This window comes from Suricata suricatta, chromosome 1 (assembly GCF_006229205.1).
Source record: "Suricata suricatta isolate VVHF042 chromosome 1, meerkat_22Aug2017_6uvM2_HiC, whole genome shotgun sequence".
Lineage (NCBI taxonomy): Eukaryota > Metazoa > Chordata > Mammalia > Carnivora > Herpestidae > Suricata > Suricata suricatta.
The window spans coordinates 61,278,456-61,303,326 of NC_043700.1; the positions used below are offsets into that span (position 1 = coordinate 61,278,456).

Sequence of the window (24,871 nt, forward strand, 5' to 3'; positions counted from 1 at the left end):
ACATCTTTAAGATACTTGATGGCTTTTTGGAAGTGAATACCCTTCATGGCCTGGGCAGTTTCACGTATGTTCTTACACAAAGATTTGGACCTCTTGATTTGCATGATTTTGTCGGGTTTTCCAGGTCAAGCGGATAGCGAACCATTTTTCAGAGATCACCTCAGGCCCCTTAAGGGAAGAACGGCCACGTTAAAGTTTTAATAATTCAAAGTGTTAGAGAAGCTGTTAAATTTTAAACAGAGAAATGGCATCCTCAGGTTTATATTCGAAGTTTTGCTTTGTAGAGAAGGAAAGAGTGAAAGAAGAGGGGTTCCTGGGTGGCTCAATCGGTTAGCCTCCCTCTTTTGGTTTCAGCTCAGGTCATGATCTCAGGGTTCATGTGTTCAAGCCCCACGTTGGGTTTTGTACTGATAGTTTGGAGCCTGCTTGGCATCTCTCTGCCCTTCCTGCGCTCACTCTCTCAAAAAAAAACAAGAGCAGAGGAGCAAGAGTGAAATGCGTTAGTGTGGAAATAGTTGGAAAGATGTTGCACGAGTCCATGATGTGACCATTGTTTTCTGGGTTAAATATTTTGAAGTTTCCTTAATAGATGGGGCAGTAAGCTAGACCAAGAGCCATCGACTGGGTGGGTGGTGGTGCTGTTTAGTGAAATGGGGAGTAATCCCATTTCTACTCCAGTAGGAGTGTTTGATTTGAACAGTTAATTTGAGATATTTTTGAGAGCTAATTGGAGATGTCAGGGAAGCAGTGGGATAATGAGTGTAGAGGACAATTCTGGACTGGAGATGTAAATTTGAACATCAGATTACAGACAAGATTTACTTTAACTTTTTATTATGGACATTTTCAAATTTGTTAAAAGTAGAGTGTAATGTAATGATTGCCCACATACTCATCACCACATTTAAACAGTTTCCATTATTTTGCTAATCTTGTTTTATCTAGTATTTCCAACTTTTTTTTTTTAAATCTGAGAGTTTTAAAGGAAGTCTACAAGGAGTTTTATCTAGTATTTCTAACTTTTTTTAAAATCCGAGAGTTTTAAAAGTCACTTTACCTGTATGTTCTTTACATTCCTGACTGGTGAAATATTTGTTAAGCCACCACCATGTCATTATCAAATGTAGTAAAATTAACTCCAATTCCTTAATATCACCTAATAGCCAGTCTGTGTTCATATTTAATAGTCGGTTTGTTTGAATTCTAATTAAGATTCTCAAACAATGCATTTGGATATTATGTCTTTTTAGTCTCTTTTAAGTGAATGGCATTTTTAAAATGTTTATTTTGAGAGACAGCGTGCATGAGCAAGCATGAATGGGGGAGGTGCAGAGAGAGAAGGAGACACAGAATCAGAAGCAGGCTTCAGGCTCTGAGCTGACAGCACAGAGCCTGACGTGGGGCTCGAAGTCTCGAACTGCAAGATCATGACTTGAGCCGAAGTTGGACACTTTACTGACTCAGCCATCAGGTGCCCCAAGTGAAGGTCATATTTGAAGCCATGAAGACAGAAGAAACCCACGAGGGTGGAATATCCCATTAACATAGTGGATGCCAAAATATGGAAGTTTTTTGAGGAAGCAAGTGGGAACCGTGTCAGCTATTGCTGAGAGAAGTTAAGATGACAAACATGTCCACTGGACTTGACAACATGGAGTTTGTTGGTGGCCTTGTAAAGGAGTGGTGGTGATGGAAGCCAGTTTTGGGTAAAGACCGAATGGGAAATAAAGGAGCAGAGACAGCATGTGTTAACAACCGTGTCAAGAAATGTGAAGGGGAGAAACGAGGTCATAGCTGGGGGACTTCCACAGGGGTACTGTAGAGTGCAGGTATGCTGATGGGAATGACCAGGGACGGAGGGGAAGATCCTGATACAGTAGGGAGGAGTTCGCTGGTAACAGAAGCAAAGACCATACTTGCCAGAACTAATCTTAATTTCAAGCACTTAATAATCCATTTGAGAAGACATGTTTTTCAATAAATTATGGAATAGTTAAGTTGAGACTGGCTGTACTAGGCAGTTTGAAAAAAAAATGCTGTGCTAGATAAAGGAAAGAAATAAGTGTACCTTTGGTGGATGGGGGTGGCTTCAGAGGTAATATTTGAGTTGAGCCTATAAAGAAAAAGGGAATTTTTCTGCCCTGGGGACATTTCAGTCAAGTAGCACAAAGAATGGCATGAGGTGTGAAAATAAGGGAATTTGAGCAGTTTTATATGCTTCTGTGCCAGAGGAAGTGGCGGGAGATGGGATTGTAAAGTTGTCAGGAACCTGATTGCAGAAGGGCTCTGAAGTATGGTAAGGAGCATGGATAGATTTATGGAGAAAGTTTTTAAGCTTTCTTTGTTTAGTGTTTTCTTAATAAAAAGATGGAAAGAATGATACAAGCACACAGACATCATCTTGATTTAATACTTACTAACATTTCAGAACTTAATGACACATGTATGTTATTGAGCCATTTTATTTTTTATTAAAAAATTTTTTTAATGTTTATTTTAGAGAGATAGCGTGAGTGGGGGAGGGGCAGAGAGAGAGGGAGACACAGAATCTGAAGCAGGCTCCAGGCTCAGAGCTGTCAGCACAGAGCCCAACATGAAGCTCGAACCCATGGACTGTGAGATCATGACCTGAGCCAAAGTCGGACGCTGAATGAACTGAGCCACCCAGGCACCCTTATTTTTTTTTTTAATGTTTATTTATTTATCTTGAGAGAGTGTGTGTGTGTGTGTGAGCAGGGGAGGAGCAGAGAGAGAGGAGAGAGAATCCTAAGCAGGCTCTGCACTGTCAGTACAGAGCCCGACACAGGGCTCCATCTCATGAACCATGAGATCACGACCTGAGCTGAAATCAAGAGATGCTTAACCGACTGAGCCACCCACATGTCCCCTTAATGAACCATTTTAAAGTCAGCGTGCATTCTTTAAGAGGATATTCTCTTACGTAATCACAATGACCACAATTGACAATTCCCTAATATCTAATGTCCAATCATGGATGGTTTTTTTTGTTTTTGATTTTAAGCCAGTGTGAATTGATTATGATGGAAGGTCATGAAAGGGTGAAGGTTAACAGCAGGAGGAGGAAGGGTTGATTAGAGTGGGAAGAGACTACTAGTGTTGATGTCAGTTACACAATTATTACAGAAAAATAGATAGGAAATGAAGACCTCCCCCAAATAGGGTCATACTAACTGTGGAAATGGGATTGAGAAGTGGAATAGGAGTGAAGTTTGCCATCTGAAGATTGTATTTTATCTCAGTGAGAATGCTTTAGCTCAAAATGATTCCAAGTTTCTACCTATAGTGACCAGATTGAAGACTAAACAATGAAATAAAATAGAAGCTCAAGGAGAGAGGCGGGTTCAGTAGGGAGAATGCTTTTTTTGTTGTTATTAAACTTGTTGCTAGTCTGAGGTAAGTGTAGGTTATTCATACAGGAGTGGCCAGTGTACAACCAGAGATCAGGGGTGAAGCCTAGCTAGAATTTCCAGTATCAAAGCTGATGATTTAGGAGTTATCTATACATGGATGATGATTGAAATGATTGGAGTGGATGAGGTTTTCCATGGGAAGAGGACAAAGAGAAGAAATGAGGGTGGACTTTTAAACACACAAAGTGTGCTGAGGGAGATAATCAGCAAACCATTTAAACTAAGAAGAGGGTTCTGGTAATAATTATGCGGAAGTCAAGGGCTAAGGGAGATTTTAGAGAGTGGAGTGGTCAGCATGGCTGGTAATTTTCAGGAGTTTCCCAAGTTGCATGAAACTAAGAACATTTTATTGGCAATTAAGGGATCTGGGCATTGAGTAGTAAGAAAGGTCCCTTGTTCCGAGCTTTCTTTTTCTGAGTGACTTCTCACATACTTAATTACATTACTACAAATGTGTAATGTGTGAAACTATTTTAATAAAAAGGGTTTTGTAGATGTTATCAGTGAATTAAAGAGTACTTTCCAAAAACCATAGTCTACTTCAAGATGCTAGCTTTTGAGTTATATCAGCAACAGTAAATACATAGTAAAGTAGATATTTTTTAGTTGAACAATTGTAACTTAGTACTGTTTTAATACTGCTTTACTAAGTTTTCAACTTCTTCTCCCCTACAGTGACACAGATTCAGATAGTTCAAGCTCCTCCTCCTCCTCATCATCTTCCTCCTCCTCATCTTCTCGTATATCACTTCCTCCACTGCTGTCAGATGGAGAAGATGATTTACAAGTTGAGAAGGAAAATAAGAATTTTCCTCTTAAAACAAAAGATGAGTTACTCCTTAATGTAAGTACTCTGTTCCTAAACTCAGTTTGCATGTTATAAAAAATGTTACGGTACTAATATTGGTTTCATTTGGCCTTTTTCTGCCTCTGTAAATTTGAAGGCTTCTCAGCCTGTTATTGAGCAGACTTTTGCTATGCCTTGCTTTTTGTTTGTTTGTTTATTTTTACATGAAAGCGAGGATTCATCTGGTTGCTAAGGTTCCTAAGGTTGCTTCTGACTCTAAAATTTGAAAATTGTTCTTGCTGGGTATCAACTTTAGTTTGCTACTTTTTGTTTTTTATTTTCCTAGGCAAGATTTCATATGTAGATTTACAACCTTGGTGATTGTGTGTGTGTGTGTGTATTTTTGTCCACACGTTAGAAAATTTTGCCCAGTTTATTAATTTTGAGAGAGAGTGGGGGCCGGGGCCGGGGCAGAGAGAGGGAGACGGAGAAAATCCCAGGAAGGCTCTGCAAGCCTCAGGCCAACTGGATGTGGAGGTTGAAATCAGGAACAGTGAGATCACGACCTGATCTTCAGCCTGAGCTGAAGTCAGGCACTTAAGCGACTGAGCCACCCAGGTGCCCCATACTTGAAATCTTTTTTATTAATTAATTAATTTTTAAATGTTTACTTTTGAGAGAGAGCACGCATGTGCCCAAGTGACCAAACACAGGTGGGGGAAGGAGCAAAGAGAACAGGAGAGAGAGAATCACAAGCAGGCTCCACGCTCAGTGCAGAGCCCAACGTGGGACGCATTCTCACGAACCATGAGATCATAACCTGAGTTGAAATCAAGAGTTAGACACTTAACTGACTGAGCCACCAAGGTGCCTTTGAAATTTTTTTGATTGATTGCATTTAGAGAAGTAGAAAGTAAAATTAGATAGGTAGAATGTCTTAGGACTCCTATTTAAAGTGTGGGAACATTGTATTGTTGCAGCTGGAGGAATTTGTTCATTATAGGATGGTATTTACTGGCACTTGATAGGTTTGGTTTTTAAGGTAGTCTTGTGTGGTTATTTCCTCTTTCTCTGTAAACTGTCCCTAGAAGGATGGTGATAGTTTGGTTGAAACCTCATGATCCAATAGGAATATCTCCTCAGAATTTCAGAATAGGCTGTATTGCCATATGTTTATTCTGTCTATACCCGTATGTACTTGTTACTAATGCTTTTTAAAAATGTAATGATCACTAATTACAGTTATTATACAATATATAATAATATATATAACTTAATATATATTATATATAACATAATACATAATATTAATATAATTTAAATCAGTGAAATCATTTTAGTGAAAGGTTTGAAAGCATTTAATTTTTTTCGTTTTTAATTAAAAAAATTTTTTTTTGATGTTTTATTTTTGTGAGAGATAGACAGAGCATGAACAAGGGAGGTGCAGAGAGAGGGGGAGACACAGAATTGGAAGCAGGCTCCAGGCTCTGAGCTGCCAGCACAGAGCCCAATGCGAGACTCGAACCCATGAACCTGGAGAACATGACCTGAGCCGAGGTTGGACGCCTACCCAACTGAGCCACCAGGCGCTCCTAGTTTTTAATTTTGAAAACATTTTAAAGGCCTTCAGTTAATTGGGCACCTTTTTATGACTGAATTCTGCCAGTATTATTTCTTTTTCTCTATATGTAATTAAAAATAGTCTATCTTACTTACTCTATATGTATTGAAAATCCCTTCAACCCCTATGAAGCTTCATCAGTGGTTCTTAATTTTCAAACTACAGACATTGATATCCCTTACTGACCTTTTTATGCAAAGGGTCTCCCAACTTACGACTATTTTCTGAAACTATTGGGAGACTTCTTTGGTCTTTCCCTCGTATCTTGGTCACCTTTCTATCTAAGTTTTCTCAGAGTATAAAAATCAACAAATAAAGGACTACAGTACTTTTGTATATATATTATAAAAAGGTTTTCTTTAACATTCATTTTTGAGAGAGACAGAGCACAAGTGGGGGAGGGGCAGAGAGAGAAGGCAGCACAAAATCTGAAGCAGGCTCTAGGCTCTGAGCTCTCAACACAGAGCCAGACGCAATGCTCAAACTCACGACTGACTGTGAGATGATGACCTGAGCTGAAGTTGGACACTTAACCAACTGAGCCATCCAGGCACCCCTATATATCATTTTTAAAATTTATCTTAACTAGACCTGGAATTCTTACCATGTGAATCTCTTAAAATTTAATGCAAAATCTTAGTCTAACTGTTTAAGTATTTTTCTTGGTATATTGTGCTCATAATTTCATCAGAAAGCCAAAGGGTCTATGTTTACACAAAGGCCAGGAACCACGTTCTGGAAGGCTGAGTTCATATCTCATCTTTGTAGCTCCCGTAGTATCAGGTAGGGTGCTTGACAGATAACGGGCTCTCAGCCAGCAGTAATACATGATTGTAGAATGAGTAAGGGAACAGGTATTAGTTTTCATTCTTAACTATTTCATTCTTAAACTATACTAGCACACCGGCCATATCCTAAGTGCTATAAACGAGACCCTCCAGTTTCTGCTCTCAGAGTGCTTGGTAGAGAGAGACAGACAGTAAATAAAGCAGAAACAAATATAAGTTTGGAAGTACCATTGAATTGTGAAAATATGTTTGGTCAGCATCAGAAAATTAACATATTTGCTGGGAAGGTATGTTAGCTTTTGGAACTTAAACAGTGGGCCAATCTGTCCCCTTTTGTGCCAGTTCTGAGAGAGATTTGGGAAGGATGGAAGAAGCAATTATAGTCTTTATTTTTCAACTTTGGATTCTTCACCTGATCTTAGCCAAAAGGCCGAGAAGCGATCAACTTTGGGTTCTTGAGTAGCTTTTCACTTTATTTTATATTTACATGATTAGGAATTCAACTTATTGGAAGTTCCTAGTCCTTTAGACCACTGCTGTGAGAATTAGGTGGACAAATGAGTTCCCTGGTCTGCCATAAATCTTTGACATAGGGCTGTGAAAGAGTATATATTAGGACTACTTCAGGACTTCATCTCTCAAGTTCAAGGGAAGAGAATGACTTGGCCCTGATGACTAAGGATGGTATCACTACATGTGCTTGGTGTCTTTAGGACTCTGCCTCTTTCTCTGTTGCTCAGTAGGTTTTTCTGCATTGAGCTGGCAGTGTGGCCATTGAGATTCCTTTATGCAAGTGATGGGAAATACTTCTACTGGTTTACCTGGGGCCTGGTACACAGCCCTGAACACATCATTGAGGCTAGTAGAATGTGTCTTTGGATTGCTTGAGCATTAGTCACGGTCACTCCTGTTTATGTGGGAAAGTATGTAGGAGAGTAAGTGCTTTAGAGGAAGTACATGGGCAGGTGTGAAGGTGGGAGCATGTACCAGCCAGTTGACAGAAAGGGAGTGTGAATGTGTATGTATTTTGAGGAGGGTGAGAGAGTTGTGTGGGTAACACCAAGCCATGCAAACCACAAGGAATGGGTTCTCTGTCCTAGGAAAGGTAGGCTTCTGTCCCTTTCAGAAAAGGATGCTGCTTAGTCCGTAATAATTGTTGTCCTATTAGACAGTAAAATGGAAATACTTGGAGGACTTATGTTGGACTCTTGTGGTTGTGAGCAACAGAGACTCTCCAATTACCTCGAAAAGGGAGCTATTGTACAGTATTGTAAACTTAATTGGGTAGGAAAGCCATTGGGAAACTAAGATAGCTACTGAGGATGACCATACTGTTTCTTTCATGTGCCTCTTGGATAGTTCTCTGAGGGTCATTTTATTCTTTCTTTACTGACTGACTTCTTCTGTTTACCTAAAGGTTCATCTTTTTCTAATTAATTTATTTATTTTTGAGACAGAGGGAGACGTAGAATCTGAAGTAGGCTCCAGGCTCTGAGCTGTCAGCACAGAACCCGATGCGGGGCTTTAACCCAATAACCATGAGATCATGACCTAAGCCAAAGTCAGACGTTTAACCCACTGAGCCACCATGGTGCCCCTAGATTAATCTTTTTAGTTCTAGCTCCCATATAGGTTGTTGTGACCCTGGCTCTCTATATAGTCTCTACTGCCACCTGCTCCTTGAGCCAGCCAATTAATGCTATATTTCTTTGCCAACTTTGGGACAATCTTGTTATTTAGCTTACTAAGTTTGTTTTTTTGTGTGTGATTTTGTTTTTACTTATTTCTTTTTTTTTTTTTAAATGACAGTCCCCTTTTCTGGGAACTATTGCCTCTGGACAACGCGCTCTAGCCAGTACCAAATGTACCATGTTTTTCAGGTCATACTTATATCCTCTTAGCAGGTGTTGTGCATGGAGCTGTTTCATCTATGTAGTCTCTTTAATTCAGTTTCCTAATGAAATGCTGAAGAAAATTAATGAGACATACTATCCATGTTGTCTTCGCTGCAAGGTACATACACATAAGTTAAAATCGACCAAGCAGTTCTATCAATTTGAGAGTTTCTGCTGGATGTTTAGAGATCTCTAGAACATAGACATGCCCAGTTTGGCTGAGTTTTCTGTCTTACCTCTTTATAAAGTCTCATATTCTAGGCTGTTTCTACTGCCATTTATGCATGCCAAGCATCATTTTTATCTCCAGTTAGTCGGTCAGGCAGTAATATCGCCTCCCTGAATCTAGCTTTTTAAATCTTTTCTATTGTTGGAAAGTTAGAGCCTGGCGATCTAACTACTCACTATTGCATGTCTTTAATTGTAAGTTTATGGGAGATAGTGAAGTAACCTCAAGATTATTCTTTTAGAATTAACCTTAGAGCATGGCAATAATCCCTTTGGGTGACAAGATAGGGTTATAACTTTATTTTAAAAAGGGGGAGGTGAAGAGAAGAGAAAAAAAAAGAGGGGATGGTTAGCCATAGAGGCATGGAAAAAGAGGGTAATCTTAGATGGTTCTATTTATAATGTCACAATTACGTAATATATGCTGTTAAATTTAGCCAAGTGGAATTATTCTTTTATCATACATTACTCTTTAATGCCGAGGTTTTCTTTAACCTCCACAGTAAATGTAAAGCAGCATACATATTACAGCTTTGAAACGGCATTAGGCCATATTGAGTTTATTCAGTGTTTCAGTGAATTGGAAAAATAGGTCCGTTTTGAAAAACTTTCTCAGCAGTTTATGCCCTGAACTGTTTATTTAGATAAATCAGATGTATTTAAAAATTTAGAATCATAAAAACATTTAAGAAATTGTGACATTTCAAAATCTTAGTGAGAAATTAATTTTATAAATTAATGACTATTATTTTCTCTTTTGAAAACCTGAAGGGTTTTACATAATATTAAAAAGAATTTTTTTTTAATGTTTATTTTTGAGAGAGACACAGAGACAGAGTGTGAGCAGGGGAGGGTCAGAGAGAGAAGGAGACATGGAATCCGAAGCAGGCTCCAGGCTCTGAGCTGTCACCACAGAGCCCAGTGCGGGGCTTGAACTCATGAACTATGAGATCATGACCTGAGCCAAAGTCAGACACTTTACTGACTGAGCCACCCAGGTGCCCTGGGTTTTACATAACATTTAAAAGTTATGGTTACAGTGGTTATGGGGATAAAAACAAATACTGCAGTAGGCATAATAATATGTATACCATAATATAACATGACCAAGAAAAATGTAATGCTTGAAGGCAGTTCTTGGTACTTTCATAATTTAGAGACTGCCTGTATTATATTATAAAACAAATGCATTTTGTAGTTAGGTAGAGTACAGTATATTTTCTTCCTGATTTTGGCAGTGCAGATGCATATCCTAAAACATCTTAGCATGAGGATGTGGAAAATACCTGGACCACCTCAAGTGGTCAGAAGCTGCAGCATATGACTTCATGCCTTGTCTTCTCCCACCATCCGTGAAACTGCATTGCACCTTGGTCTTTATTCAGAAATTGTTGACTGAATATGTTGTTTTGGAGGCCTACCTTGCTTTCTAAGTTTACCTTCAATGTAGACTTCTCTCAACTTTAGCTTTTTATGACTAAGTATATTTGAAATTACTGCATTGTATCATAGAATACTTAGGATTTTTTTAACATTCTTTTTAGAATGTTTGATATTTAAGAAATGGCTTATATACTTGAGAGGAGAGATTCTTAAATTAATATGTGGCGCTCTTTAAAAATAGCCCTCAGATTTTTAAAAAAAATTAAAATTTCATGCTTTGTTATATAAAATCATTTTAGTAAAGCTTGTGCCAAGCAGAAATGATCCCTTAAACTTCAGATCGATAGTATTTTATCCATTAAACATGTATGTTCTGTGAATATACCATATGGTTTTTATTATACAGAAACATTCCATTTGTTACATTCTCCCATTCCTCAGTAGATTTTAAGAAGTAAGTTCTGATTGCTTTAGAGAACAAAGACAAATGTCTGTTAAAGGGGAATCTAGCTAGAGAGTGAGCATACACACTTTTACCGAAAACACAGTGACATAGAAAGTTAATGATTGAATGCTAGATGAGTGGTCCTAGCCTTAAAAAGCTGTGGGATTATGTGACAGAGCAGATAACTTACATTGTAGGGGTCAAGCAAGTCAGCCTGACTTGATCTTACCCTACAAGGTATAGGATAGGTATGGAAAGGCGACAGGTGAAGAGAATGTGGCTTTTCCTGCTGCATAGACCCAGTCTGTTGCATTGCGGTTGTAGTCCCAGTGTTGGTTACTACTAGGGGTCAGAGAGTGTGTTTTCATTCATTCATCATCCATACAGCTAAAGTTGTCAATTCTAAAGTGGGTGCTTTTTTCATTTGTTAACATTTTGAAATTTGGGACTAAGAATTGGTGGCATTTAAAAATTTTTTGGACAGTGCTTTGTCTTCGTGATCTATAAAGTCAGTGTCTTCTTAGATTTGATGAAATGTGGACGGACTCGTCAGTTAATGTAGAAGAGTGCTTAGAGTTATATTTATTGCTAAAGATATTTTCTTATTGAGATGATTTTACTTTAATGTTTATGTGAGTCAGGTTCTGAAGATATTCATAGGAACTTTGTTTCTGACAGTAATTTTAGAGAAAAGCAGGATAAGAACATTGTATTTATTTAAAAAGAATATAAAGACACTGCAAAGAACTGTTGACTTTCATTTTTTAGGTGAAAACATTTAACGGGCTAGTCTCAATCTTAAGTTTAGCGTCATGTACAATAGAGTGTGTATTGGTAATAGCTAAAGAAAAAACTGAGTCCCATGGAACATTGTAAAAGTACTTTTTGGAAAGTTGAATTAGACTACTAAATGTTATATGTGGTCATAGTTACCACACTGTGTACAGACCTAATCCATTCTTCTTTCCAATATGTTTTCCCAGCTATAGGGGGGAAAAAACAGTTTTCATTCATGGCTCTCAGTACTCCAGGGATTGGATCCTACTTTCCAACCATATCTGAAAAGTGAAGGCTCACCTAATAGCATCAGGTAATTGGCTGCCACCTGCATGTCCTGTATTCTTGGGTAATCTGAGGAAAGTGGCCAGATAATTTTATTCCACTTTTCTCACTTTTAAAATTCTCCCCAGTCTGCACCTGAAAGGATCAGTTGCCATTTGGAATGTTTGATTCCTTTTCCATTACCCTCTGCTGCCTTTTTTCTAGATTTTTGAATGAAAATCCAAATCAAGGTTCTTTAGATCATTTTGCCTCAGAAAATCATTAATTACTGATCTCTCCCTCTCTCTGTCTCTCTCTCTTTTTTGAACTAATTTTTTTCTTGCCCAGTAAGTCTTAAAGAAATAGAGAGTTCAAAGTCATTGTAATGCACAAATGTCATCTTCTCAGAGGGCCATTTTTGACCCATTAGCTCCTTCCATTTTTGTGATGGAAGTCTTTGACACCTACTTTTTGAGTAGTGTATCTACAGTTTAATATGGCGGATTCTTAATGTTATGTGGTACTCATTTGAGTATTTTGCTTAACTGAACAACCTTGTAGGCCATACAGACGTTCAAGAATCAAAGAATAATAATAATCATGTAACGCAAACAATAATTGCTCTTTCACGGATATTTCAGCAAAGTAGTTAGGGCCATGCGTTTCTTTAATGCCATGGTTATTGGCATCTATTATACAGAATAATAGTAATTGTGTTTGACGCTGGTATGTAATTTCTATCTTAACTGTGCTGTCTTTTTGATTACATGCAGTTAAACATTTTTTAAATTGCATTATTAGCCATTTGTATGAAATATTCAGAACTTTTGCTCAGTTTTCTCACTATTTAGAACAAGAAAACTGAGGTGCCTGTATGGCTCAGGCAGTTTAAGAGTTTGACTCTTGATTTTGGCGCAGATTGATATCACAGTTCATGAGTTTGAGCCCCATGTCAGGCGCCATCCATACTGACAGTGTAGAACCTGCTTGGGATTCTCTCTCCCTTTCTTTTAGCCCCTCCGTCTCTCTCCCTCTCTCTCTCTCAAATAAAATATAAAACTTAAGAAAATCATCTTTAGAATAAGAAAACTGGTTCCCAGAAAGCAATTTCCCTGAGGGTAGTATTTAAGTAGCGGGGAGCAGATTTCAGAACTATTAACAGGTGTGATTCCGGTCTGCTGTATTTTTAGTGCTTATGTATAATGCATATGTAGCAGTATTAGAATTTGATCATTTGAACTTTGGTTATTTGGTTTCTGAATAATGTAGCATATTTTGTCATGGAGATAATAAACTTTCTTAAATTGCATTTGCTTGGACCATATTATAAAGCTTTTGACTTGGAACTGTAGATTGTGTAAGAAATATGTGATTGAATTTCTTAAGTATGTTGAATTCCAGGAGTTCATTTGACAATGCTGTTATATGACTGGGGGTTTTTATTTCCATGTGGGCTTTTCTTTTGCTGATGATGTGAATGAAGTCTTTTTCTTCCTCTCGTTGCCTCGTCTTTGTTATTACAAATACAAGTTTTGAGTAAGTGTGTCCAGAAGAACTATTTTTACTCTTCTTTGATTTTGAGTCAGTAAACTTAATACTAACTTTATTAAAGCAGTAGCATGGATATTTATCTCTACTTGCAGATACTGTACATCCAAGACAGATTTTAGTATCTTTTTAATTTTGGGAAAGTAAAAGTCATAAAAATAGAGATTGATCACAAATTTCATTTTCCAGGTAGAGTATTCAAGTTATCATTAAGGCTTAATAGTAATACGGTACATGCTGTTGTAATGTGGCCTTAAAGTTATGTCTGTATTAATGGCCAAAAATAGATTGGTGCTATTATTACCTGGGCGTGTGTTTTGTAACAGAGGGCTTTCTGGGTGTTGGAGAGCGTAAAGCAGTGCTGTTCGGGAGAGTTGTCTGCAGTGGTAGAAATGTTCTGTATCCATGCTGTGTTAATTCTCTAGCTGGTGAGCATTTGAAATGTGGCTAGTCCAACCGAAGACTGCGTTTTAAATTTTACTTAATTTTAGTTAAATTTAAATAGCCAAATGTAGTTAGTGCCTGGTGTATAAGCAGAATAAAAGGAGCCTTTCTTACCTGCTTACCCATCTTTCGATGAGGGGTGTAGGTTAATCCAGGCTCATACTTTAATCTTCCTTACCAGGAGTATATAGCGTTTTTGTCTTTTATTTTCAGTATGCTGGATTTTTGCTTATGTGATGGAGAAGGTATTTCTGTCCTAGGCTTCCCTCATCACCTCTACCTTCAGATTTTTAGTTATCAGTATGACTTTTCATTCTTTATGTCCTTTGTGTACTGTAAAGAGTGGTAGTGTCCTTCAGGATGTGTTCTGGCTATCTCCCCCCCCACCCCCCCTTGTTGGAGTGTATCTGTTTTTCCTCTTTTTTGTGACAAACACATCCTTTCCCCACTCATGGAAAAGCAAAGTGATTGATTTTTATTTCTTTAAAGGAGATTATGGGACTGAGCAGATTTATTCATTATCTTACCAGGAACAGCTGCTGAACCGTGGTTGTGTAATCAGGCAGCCAGGTGTTAATCTAATAATTGTAACAGTGTTTGCTGCTGCAAACCTGAGGTATCTATGCGTCAGTCCTGGGCAATGACGCTCCCTTAGAAGCCTGCGTTTTTTACTTTTATTTCTTGAGGATTCTCTTTTGAATTCTGGGAATTATATTTTCATTGATTCTGCTGATTGAAAAAGACTGTGATCTCTTCCGAGTGTTTTGTTTAACTTTGATGAGGTGGTAAGTCAATTCCTTTAATAAATATGTACTAACCACCTACTATGTGCTAGCCACTGTTCTGGGTGCTAGAGTAGTCAGCAAGGCTGACCAAGTCCTGCTTATTGTTGTATTTATTGCCTAGTTATGGAAATGGACGTCAAGCAAGTAAACACATGAGATGTTAGACAGTAATGTGTTTTACAAAAAAAATTAGGATGACTTAATAAAGAGTAACTAGGCTTGATAGTACTTCAGATTTCATAGTTACAGGAGAGAAAGTAACATTTGACATCCAAATATCAAGACAAGCTCTTCTACTCCCCCGTCTGACATGGCAATCCAAGGAACCTTCCTCCTGAAATTTCTGAAGTTCTGTCTCTTTGAACCTGAAAAAATCTTTATGGGAGTATATGGAAAGCAAGCATGTTTAAAAGGACAAATATTATCTCTTCTTCTCTGATCCAGTCCCCAAAATGTTGCCATTTTCAAAGCAAATATATTTAATTGGATGTTCAAAGGTAAACACCATAACATGTAAAGCTTTTTATCTGGAATTGTACTAGGCTGATTTTACTTATTTCTTATAAATTTTATGCACAGTATTTAGTTTTTTATAATACCTTTTGTGTTCTGCAGAATATTTGTGATAGAGATTTCATGTATCACTTATATAGGTAGGTCTTTTACATAGAGAGGCAATTTAATGCCTCCATTGACCTTTTTTTTAAAAAGGGAACACTTAGAAAACATTCCAGTGTTACAGGGTCCTGGGATAACTGAACTAGAATTGGAGTTATGGTGGTGATCACAGATAACAGTAATTCTGTGTGCTTATTGTCTCTCAGTTTGGTTCTGTATGAGACTAGAGACCCCCCTCATCTGTAGGCAGTTTTGTCCTGTTAATATGTATTTCGGAAACAGGATAACAGGAATTAAGGAAGCCTGACAGACTCTGCCTGTGACCACAGTTGTGAGTTACTGCGCCACTACAAATATTCTGGCTTTGTGTATCTTCCCCTGTCTTCCTCACTGCTGGATGTGTCTCGTTAATATCCTTAGAGAACATCAGCATTTCATCAGACGTTGTAGCTGACCTGCTGAACTTCCAGTAAATTATATTATAATGATCTAAAAAGATGATGAAAAGATGATGATAAAGTTCAACAGTCTGATCTAAAAAAAACACACACACACAAATAGAACCAGAAAGAGGAATAGATGGTCACTTTTTTAACCTTTTTAAAAAATTTCAGTCAAGACACATCATTATGCTTAACATTAAAACATTCTTCATAAAAAGTCATACATCATGCCCACTGTCATTGCAGTTGCTCCACTGTCATTGCAGTTGCTCGACACTTGATATTCTGGAAATAACCAATATTATTTGAAAAGTTAAAAATATGTAATAATATTGAAAAAGAGGTTTTATTTTTTGAAAATATGGCAATATGACAATATACTGAATATACAAGAAAGTCATTACACATAAATTTCAGCATGATGCTTTCTTGTGTTTAAACAGTACCCTATAAAGATGCATTTATCATAGCAATAAAATATACTAAAAAACTAGGAACTTATAATATCAAATGAGGTAGAAAATGGCTTTAAATAAACCTAAGGACTACTTATGACCTATAAAAAGACAACTCTAATTAAATGTCATTTTAATCACTACTAACAAGACTGATATATGACAAAATAGTTTTAAAGTTTGTCTAGTGAAATAAACCTGAGAATAGTTAGAAAAATTTCCAAGGGGAAAAATATGGATGAAGTGACTAGAGGAATTAGCCTTATTCCCAAATATTAAACATGTAATGAAAGGTACAGTTGTTAAAATAGTTTAGGACTGACACTAAAGTAAACCAGTAGAACTCAGTGGAGATTTCAGTAAAACACCCAAATATATAAGTACATTTAATATATGTTAAAATTTATTTTTCAGGTCAGTAGGGGAAATGATAGATTGTACTGTAACACATGGGAATAATTGGCCAGTGATATGGATAAAGATAAAGCCAATCTTTGCTTTTATACAAGAATAAAATTGTAAATGGGCCAAAACACAGATATTAAAAGTGAAATTAGAAGCAGTGAAAATATCAGCGAATTTAAAAAGTGATTTTAGTGTTGGGAAAGTCTTTCTCTTTGTGACACAAGTGTCAAAGCCAAGGAAAGAAATGCGTGATATATTTGACTACATAAAAATTAAAATGCTGAAGTTCGTTAAGCAACTTAAATGCATTCTGGTATGTAAGGGAGTACATATTTTCTCCATATTTGATAAAGGGAAAATGCTCTTTAACAGAAATTTATAACTCTTATAAATTTATAAAAAGATAAACTCTCTAGAAGAAAAATATGTTAAGACATACAGAAAATTCATAAACAAAATCAGATATCCAGGAAACATGTAAGGATGCATAGTCTTCCTGATTAATGAAGAAATTCAGATTAAAGCAAGGTGCTATTTTATATTGTAGACCTCTCATACTGGCCAACATTTCAAGTTTGCTTCTCGAAAGTGACCGCATGAATGTGAGAAAAATCTTTCATCATTTGTGGAATTGTTAATTGACAAACCTTTTTGATGTTTTTTTGTTTTTGCTTTTTTTTTTTGAGAAACATAGCACAAGTAGGGGAGGGGCAGAGAGAGGGAGACACAATCTGAAACAGGCTCCAGGTTCTGAGCTGTCAGCACACAGCCCGAGGCTGATGTTGGGCTCGAACCGTGAGATCATGACTTGAGTCAAAGTCGGACACTTGACTGAGTGAGCCACCCCGGTGTGCCTGATGAAACCTTTTTGAAAATAAATTTACCCATATCAGTTAAAGTTAAAAGTGTTCACACCTTTGGATCTAGCAGTTCTACTTCAAGGAATTTATAACAGGAGTTACACAAAGATATATGTAAAAGATAGTTTATTGTATCATTATGGATAAGATGAAAATTAAAAAGTAGCAAATGTTTTATTAGGTGACTGGTGTTAAGTTATAATCCATCTGTAAAGTGATCTGTAAGAATGTTTAAAAAATTAGGTATTTATGTTTTGTTGTAGAAAGATGTACAAAATATAGATAAAAAGGACAGCTTGCATTATAATGTGGATATTTTAAGTGAAACATTTTAAAGTTAGAAACGTAAAGTTTATGTCTGCATAGTACATGTGTTTGAAAGACAGACTGTTAACAATGTCGATGGAGAGGAATTGGGAGGTTGAAAGTAATAAGATTGGGGAATTTGGCTTTTTATTTTGAATTCTTCTATACTACTGTTTTTTCCCTTTAACAAAAAAACAGGAACATACATTTTATATTTTAAGTTAAAGGAGATCAAAACAGTATCAGGATTTAAATCCATACCAAAACATGACTACTGTATATTGCATGTATCTTTATTCCTCTTCATAGAAAATGTAAAACAAGGAGCTTTCCATTCTGTGGCCAAACAGCATTTATTTACTAGAGAATAACACTGATTTCTGAGTCCTAAGTGTTAATGGCATGTGATCTACCTCACTTCAGAGGTAACAGCACTTTCTCTTTTGGGCACTTCCTTTTTCTTTGCTCTGCCTCCATGGTCCTGACTTTAAGCAGTGGGCTTCATCAGAAGTGATGAAAGTTTGTGTTTTGGATTTAACTGTAATTTGGTTAGTCAGTGAGGCAGATTTCAGATATCATCAGTATACTTCTCTATTAGTGGGGTGCCTGGGTGGCTTAGTCGGTTAAGTGTCTGACTCTTGATTTTGGCTCAGGTCATGATCTTTCCGTTCATGATTTGAAGCCCCGCATTGGGCTCTGCGCTGACAGCGTGAAGCCAGCTTGGGATTTTTCTCTCCTCCTTTCTGGCTCTCTCTCTCTTTCAAAATAAATAAGTAAACTTAATAAAGATTTAAAAATGTGCACTTTTGCATTAGAAAATGCCATTTGCTATTTTTAAGAGGTACCACTCCTAGAAGCAGAAATTAGTGAGATTTGTCTTCTTAAATATCACTAAAGCTTTCCTGTCTGCAGTCTCCCAACATTATTAGTTCTCTATTCTTGTATTTAACTGGGTATAGGATTTCTTTACCTAAGAACTTCTTAAACAAGGCTGTGTTCTTTCCCATTTCTATCAGTTCTCCCTTCTCTATTCTAATGTACACATGGACTACTTTGAAACCATGATTTTGACAAACAAGAAAAGAGTTTCCATCTTTAAATGCAATAATGACCAGTGGGTGTCCTCTCTAGAAGTAATCATAAAAATTCTAACAAAGAAAACAATCATTTCCTTTAACACCAAACAGAGTAGCTTTGCAAAGGTTAAGTCTTCTGCATGAAGTTGGTTGAGACCTTTAGTGTGTTTTCTCGTAAGTAACTCTTATTAAGAAAACAAAAGCAAGTTATGCACTTGAACACTGGTTATATGATTCCTTAAAATCCTTGTTTGAGTCCCTGAAGAGGAACATGATTATCCAAGATACATTCATCTGCAGTACATTGTGTTGTTTCGGTTTTCCCATCTTTCCCAACATTTCTTTAAAGATTACCTTTCTCCTCCCAGACTAACTCCTGGTATGTCAGTCATAGGATCCTTAAACTTTCAAGCCTTCTTAAGAAAAAGCTTGCTTGTAAAAGTTAACTGTGATCTTTTGAAAAGGTCAAAAATAGAAAGCTTTGTTTATTTACTTTAAAATCTAAGGTCAGTTTTATTCTTAGATTTCTCTTCAGCTTCATCTCTACTTCAGTATCTGGTTTCTATAGCAACTGAGATTGGGTCAGAAAAGAGGAATTATAAAGAAGTTTAGTTTTTAACATAGAGAAAGAAGATACCAGGCAACATCATCCCCACTTTTCCAGGTTGGAGCCTATATCTGTTTCCTAGGAATTCTGTATTTTTTTCTGAAGAGGCCAGACATTTACTCTTTCCTGCAGCCCCAGGAAAGATTGCTGCTCCTGTCTTCCCCTGCTTAATTCCAGTCAGATTGATAAACCAAACTAAGATGGCTAAGAGAGAAAAGACTTTTGTGGAGAAGTTGTAATGGCCCGATGGAATGATTTTTCTGGGAATCACTATGTGAATTGTCTATTTTTTTAAATCATACTTAACAGTCATACTTTTTTTTTTTTTTTTTTGGTTTCATTCAAGTGTGATTGGGAAAATCTAGGTAGTTTTGTCTGTGTTCTTTGTCTAGCTGGATTAAGGTATAGATGCTATTGCATTACTCATGTGGGGAGACATTGGAGGTGGGAGAAATACTGTCAGACACTGAAAAGGATAACATCAAGGAGGTAAGTTTTAAATGCCTAACATTACATCGTCAGACATGTTTACAGAACTTTAAATAGAAATGATGTCCCATTTTTTTAAAAAGTTGTTGAAGCTGGAAGAAGATCACTGCTTTTTTTATATTCTAGGAACTTCCTTCTGTTGAAGAACTTACTATTATTCTGCCTGAAGATATTGACTTAAAGCCTCTTGGGATGGTTTCAAGTATTATAGAGCAATTAGGTACGTAAGTAATTTTAGTAATCAAATTTTTTATGTCCAGGTATGTATGCATCAAAGAATTTATGACTAGCAAATTTTCTGTGAAATATGTAATACTGCTTCATTTTATAGTCACTAAGTTTGAGTAGATAAATTCAGTTTTTACTTCTATTAAGTAACTAATAAATACATGGTCTTTTTAAAAATTTAACATCTGCTTTTAGTGACATTTCTCCAGAATTTGATTTGGTATATTCGTTTTTTACTGCTATTAAATTACTACAAACTTAGTGGCTTTACACAACACATATTTATTATTCTACAGTTCTCTAGGCCAGAAGTTTGATATGAGTCTCACTGGGTTAAAATTAAAGGGTCTGTCAGTTTTCTTGTCTCTTTCAGCTTCCAGAGGTTGCCTGCATTCTTTGGCTCATGGCGCCCTTCCTTTATCTTCAGAGACAGTGATATACCTTCTCTGTGGCCCTTCTCCCCACTATCACGCCTCTCCCTGACCATGGCTTTGGAAGATTAGAAGATTATCTGCTTTTAGGGACTCCTTAGGTTGGGCCTACATGTATAATCCAGGATAATCCCCCCATTTCAAGGCCCTTAAACCTTAATCACATCTGCAAAAAAAATTTTTTTTTAATGTAAACATATTTATAGGTTCAGAGATTAGGGTGTGGGTATCTTTTGGGTGAGGAATGAACATTTTCTGCCTACTGCCTTTGATTTTTATTTTAGAAACATGTAAATTAACTCTGACGTAATGTCATGAAATTGAAAGGTGTTGGTTAAGAGAACTATATATTACAGGTATCTTTTAGCCCTAGGATGCGAGGTAGGTACTTGAAAGGCTTTGAAGTTAATGTAGTACCATTAACTCTTACTTACAGTAAGATACACCTGAAAATAGAACTCAAAGTTGACAAAGTCAGAGGTATTTGAACTGGGTGGAAGACCTAGATTGTCCACCAGCCCCCTTAGTTTACAGGACTTAAGGGTCACAGGAAAACCCAAATCACTTGCCCTTATGATCAGTTGCATAATGAGTCAGTGGTAGAAATTGGGCTTTTGGCCTTTTTCTAACAGTGCCTATACCAATATTTAAAAAACTTTATACATTTATAATTTTGTGCTTTTGCAATTTATTAATCAAAATTCTAATTAAAGTGAAACATCCTTTTTTATAAAAATCATGATCATTAAAACTTTTTACCTTATTCTCAAGTCATTACATTTACTGGGTTTTGAGTTATCTTTTGGCATTTAATAATATGCATAAATAAGTCAAATAGGTAATAATTTGATTACATGGTATGAGTTGAGCATTTGTTAGGCTTGATGGTTATAGAAAAATTTAGGTCATAGTGTTTATCAAGAAAAAATTTGAACTATATGATATGCACAGAATAATGCTTTTTATTTTATTTATTTGTTAATTTTTTTAATGTTTATTTATTTTGAGAGGGAGAGAGAGACAGAGTGAGAGTGGGGAGGGGCAGAGAGAGAGAGGGAGATGCAGAATCTCAAGCAGGCTCCAGGCTCCGAGCTGTCAACACAAAGCCTGACATGGGGCTCGAACTCACGAACAGCAAGATCATGACCTGAGCCAAAGTTGGATTCCCAGCTGACAGAGCCTCCCAGGTGCCCCAGAATAATGCTTTTTAAAGTTTTGACTAGAATACCCTAATAGACCAACAGTTCTCAAGCTGCTGGGAATAAAGATTGAATCAAAGTCAGCACATACTCTTCTCTTTTGAGAGCCTAAAATATCTAACTTATTTGGATCAGATTACAAAAGAGAAAATGAAGTATTAGTACATTAAGCAAAAAAAATTTAGGAGTTCAAATGAGAACGCAAAAGGGAAAAGAGAGGATTTGGCTTGTAGTCTGCAGTTCCTTTATAAGTTATGCCAGTTTCTTTTCTCTTCTTTTCTTTTCTTTTCTTTTCTTTTCTTTTCTTTTCTTTTCTTTTCTTTCTTTCTCTCTCTGTCTTTCTCTTGAGAAGATATAGGAGGCTCATTATGTATTATTCACCTATAGGTGGTGGAAGTAGAGAGATTTCACAAAATTAAGTCTCTTGTGCTAGTACATACTTGGACTGTTGATAGCCTGCGAAAAGTTTTATCAGTGTGTGGTACGAAGTTTATTTGTACCCAAGTATCTCCAACTGCCACTTAGGATCATAATAAAAAGAATGGGTCTTAGGTTGTGGAAACAGGGTCAGTAGGTGCGATGGTAGAGGGAGATCTTAGGTTCTGGTGACACCTTGGTCTGGAATTAGCCAGATCATGATTATATGATAGTAACATGATAATGTTAATCTCTTGAGTCTTGTTTTCTCATCTTTTTATGAAATGAAAGTTTTAGATTAGGCAGTCTTTTATTTTCATGTAATTTGAATCTTGGGAAGAGGATTAAGGAAAAGAGATGATTAAAAATGAATTCTCTTAGGGCTCACAATCATTATCAGTCATTACTCATCATCTTTATTCCAGAAATAGATCTAACTCAGAAATGTTGACCTAGTGATCTGTCACTCCTATGTATGTTCAGAACTTAGAAGTAGTAACTGATGGGGTGCCTGGGTGGCTCAGCTTGTTAGGTGTCCCTAACTTCGGCTCAGCTCTTGATCTCACAGTCTGTGGGTTCAGGCCCTGTGTGGGGCTCTGTCCTGACAGCTCAGAGCCTGGAGCCTGCTTCGGATATTGTCTCCCCTCCCTCCCCCTGTGCCTTCCCTGCTCGTGCTCTCGCTCTCTCTCAAAATAATAATTAAACATTAAAAGATTTTAAAAGCAGTAACTGATATAATTTTATTGGATACAATTGAAATTTTTAAAGTGAATTTTAATAATCTTCATTAATGTATTTCATTTCTCAAGTAGACATGGCATCTGTAATGTGGCAAGATATTCTTGCTTTGTTGCTCTAATTGTCTAAGAGCCTATTGTTTTTTCTCTTTACTATGTATGGTAGGCTGGTTCACTGTGTCACAGGGATTGATTATGATAGACGAGTGGGGTAATGCTCTAGCTTCATGAGAAAGGGGGTGATAAGTTACTCTTGAGTCCTATCATTCTTCATCTGTTTGGAGGAAGATGCTTTCGTGAAGTCCTTAGCTTTTTCATAAAGCAGTAAGTACTCAGTGCTTTAGTGAAGAGAATTTCTAGAGTGAGAAAGAAGTCTGATCTTTCCTAAAACAAGAGTTTTGTGAGTAAATGTGATTATACTTTTTTAGGTAAAAGTTGCTTGAGAAAATGTACATGTCTTAAAATAATTGACGTTTTAATGGGTGATACAAATTTTCTGTGAGATTTTATACTTTAGATTTTTTTCCTAAGAATTGTAGCTTTTTGGGTTTTTTTGTTTTGTGTGTGTGTGTGTTTTAAGTTTATTTATTTTGTGAGAGGAGGAGCTCACATGTGCATGAGTGGAAGGGGGGCAGAGAAAGAGGTAGAGAAAATCTCAAGCAGGCTCCACACCGAAGTGGGGCTTAATCTCACGACCACAAGGTCACAAGCGGAGCTGATAGCAAGAGTCGAACCTCAGTGGACTGTGCTCCCCAGGTGCCCCACCAGGTGCTCCCGAACTGTGGCTCTCTGTGTTAAATAAAAATACGTGGACTCTGTTTCCCTGTACCACTTGATAGTAAGTGGCTTGTTGATTTAAGAGGAGTAGTTACTGAGATGCATCATCTCACCTTAAATTCCATTTTAAATTATGTTGGGATTAAAGGCTAAATTGTTAACCTAAATTTTACATTATCCTCTGATTAAGTCTTGAAATATCTCTGTTTCATTTTTCAGTAATAATTGAATCTATGACTAACCTGCCTCCGGTTAACGAAGAGACTGTAATTTTTAAAAGTGATCGACAGGCAGCAGGAAAGGTTTGTAAAAAAAATTTAAAAAATCAAATCTTAAAAATTATGCTGCTTCTTTGTTGAGTGATTTTTCTGACTTTCCCATCTGTCATAAAAAGAATTCATTAATTTTAGTAGGTGAGCAATCTAGGGCTCTGAAGTTTTCATTTTTTTCATGATTTTCATCATGTCTGTGGTATATTGGTTTAACACTGCTTATCATTCTTTGCTGCCTGCTTCGTTAAATATCAATTTCTTTCCTGTTTGTCATGCACTTTGTGAGGCAGCGGGTCTACGTATTGAACAGCCCTCAGTTCCCGCAGCGGAGCGCAGGAAGCTCTCTGCGGTGTAGTGGTTCTTCACCTTTTCCTGGCTTGCCAGTCCCTGTTGAATGGTGGCTCTCCGAACTGTTTGGACCTTGGCTTCCTCTGGTGGAATCTGAGAGTAGAAAAAAGAAAAAGTAGAAAAAGATTTCAGCAGTAGCTGTATAGTGTCACTGTAACACATTCTGGGAAATTACGAATGTGTGCACTTCAGTACCCAACAGAAAGTTGCATCCCCCCTAGCATCCTTCGGATGGAACAACTAGAACAACTCTGCGCGTCCGTCTGTAATACGGAAGACTTCACATTTTATCGAGTCAGGATGCAATTTTGAGCAGTCATCGAAGGATGTAAAATCAAGAGTAGAAATACCAACCAAATGTTCCTTTTTTGGCGGTAGTTTTATTCACCTCAGCATTTCTGCACCATACAGAGTATAGTTCTTTGTAAATTATAAGCACTAAGTAAATATGTATTGTGTTGAAAACAGATAAGAAGTAATGTTTTTGGGGTTTAGTTGTTCCTCAGATAACCAACAGTTGACTTCTTTTTTTTTTTTCTAGGAGATACAATTAATTTATATCTACTCAGAAAAAAGCATGTCTTTTTAATTATATTATTGGATCATTTATTTAATTTTCCTTTTTTTTCTGTCATTTCCCTTCTATCCCATTCTAATAAAGATTAGAAAGAGCTCAGGTTTTTATCGGGATCCTGCCACCTTATACTACCTACTTGTATTTAATATAAGTATATTTAAATTTATAACATATAAATTTGTAATATATAACATCATGTGTATATATATATATATATATATATATATATA

General features: G+C 36.7%; 1 protein-coding gene across 1 annotated transcript in view; it reads left to right on the top strand.

Annotated features, from left to right (window-relative positions):
* NAF1 (nuclear assembly factor 1 ribonucleoprotein) overlaps window positions 1-24,871 on the top strand; it is a 43,974-nt gene that overhangs the window by 1,830 nt on the left and 17,273 nt on the right. Inside the window, exons 2-4 of the mRNA XM_029939297.1 lie at window positions 4,107-4,275; window positions 19,782-19,875; window positions 23,664-23,746. Coding sequence (XP_029795157.1) covers window positions 4,107-4,275; window positions 19,782-19,875; window positions 23,664-23,746 — 346 coding nt within the window. The remainder of the gene's footprint in view (window positions 1-4,106; window positions 4,276-19,781; window positions 19,876-23,663; window positions 23,747-24,871) is intronic.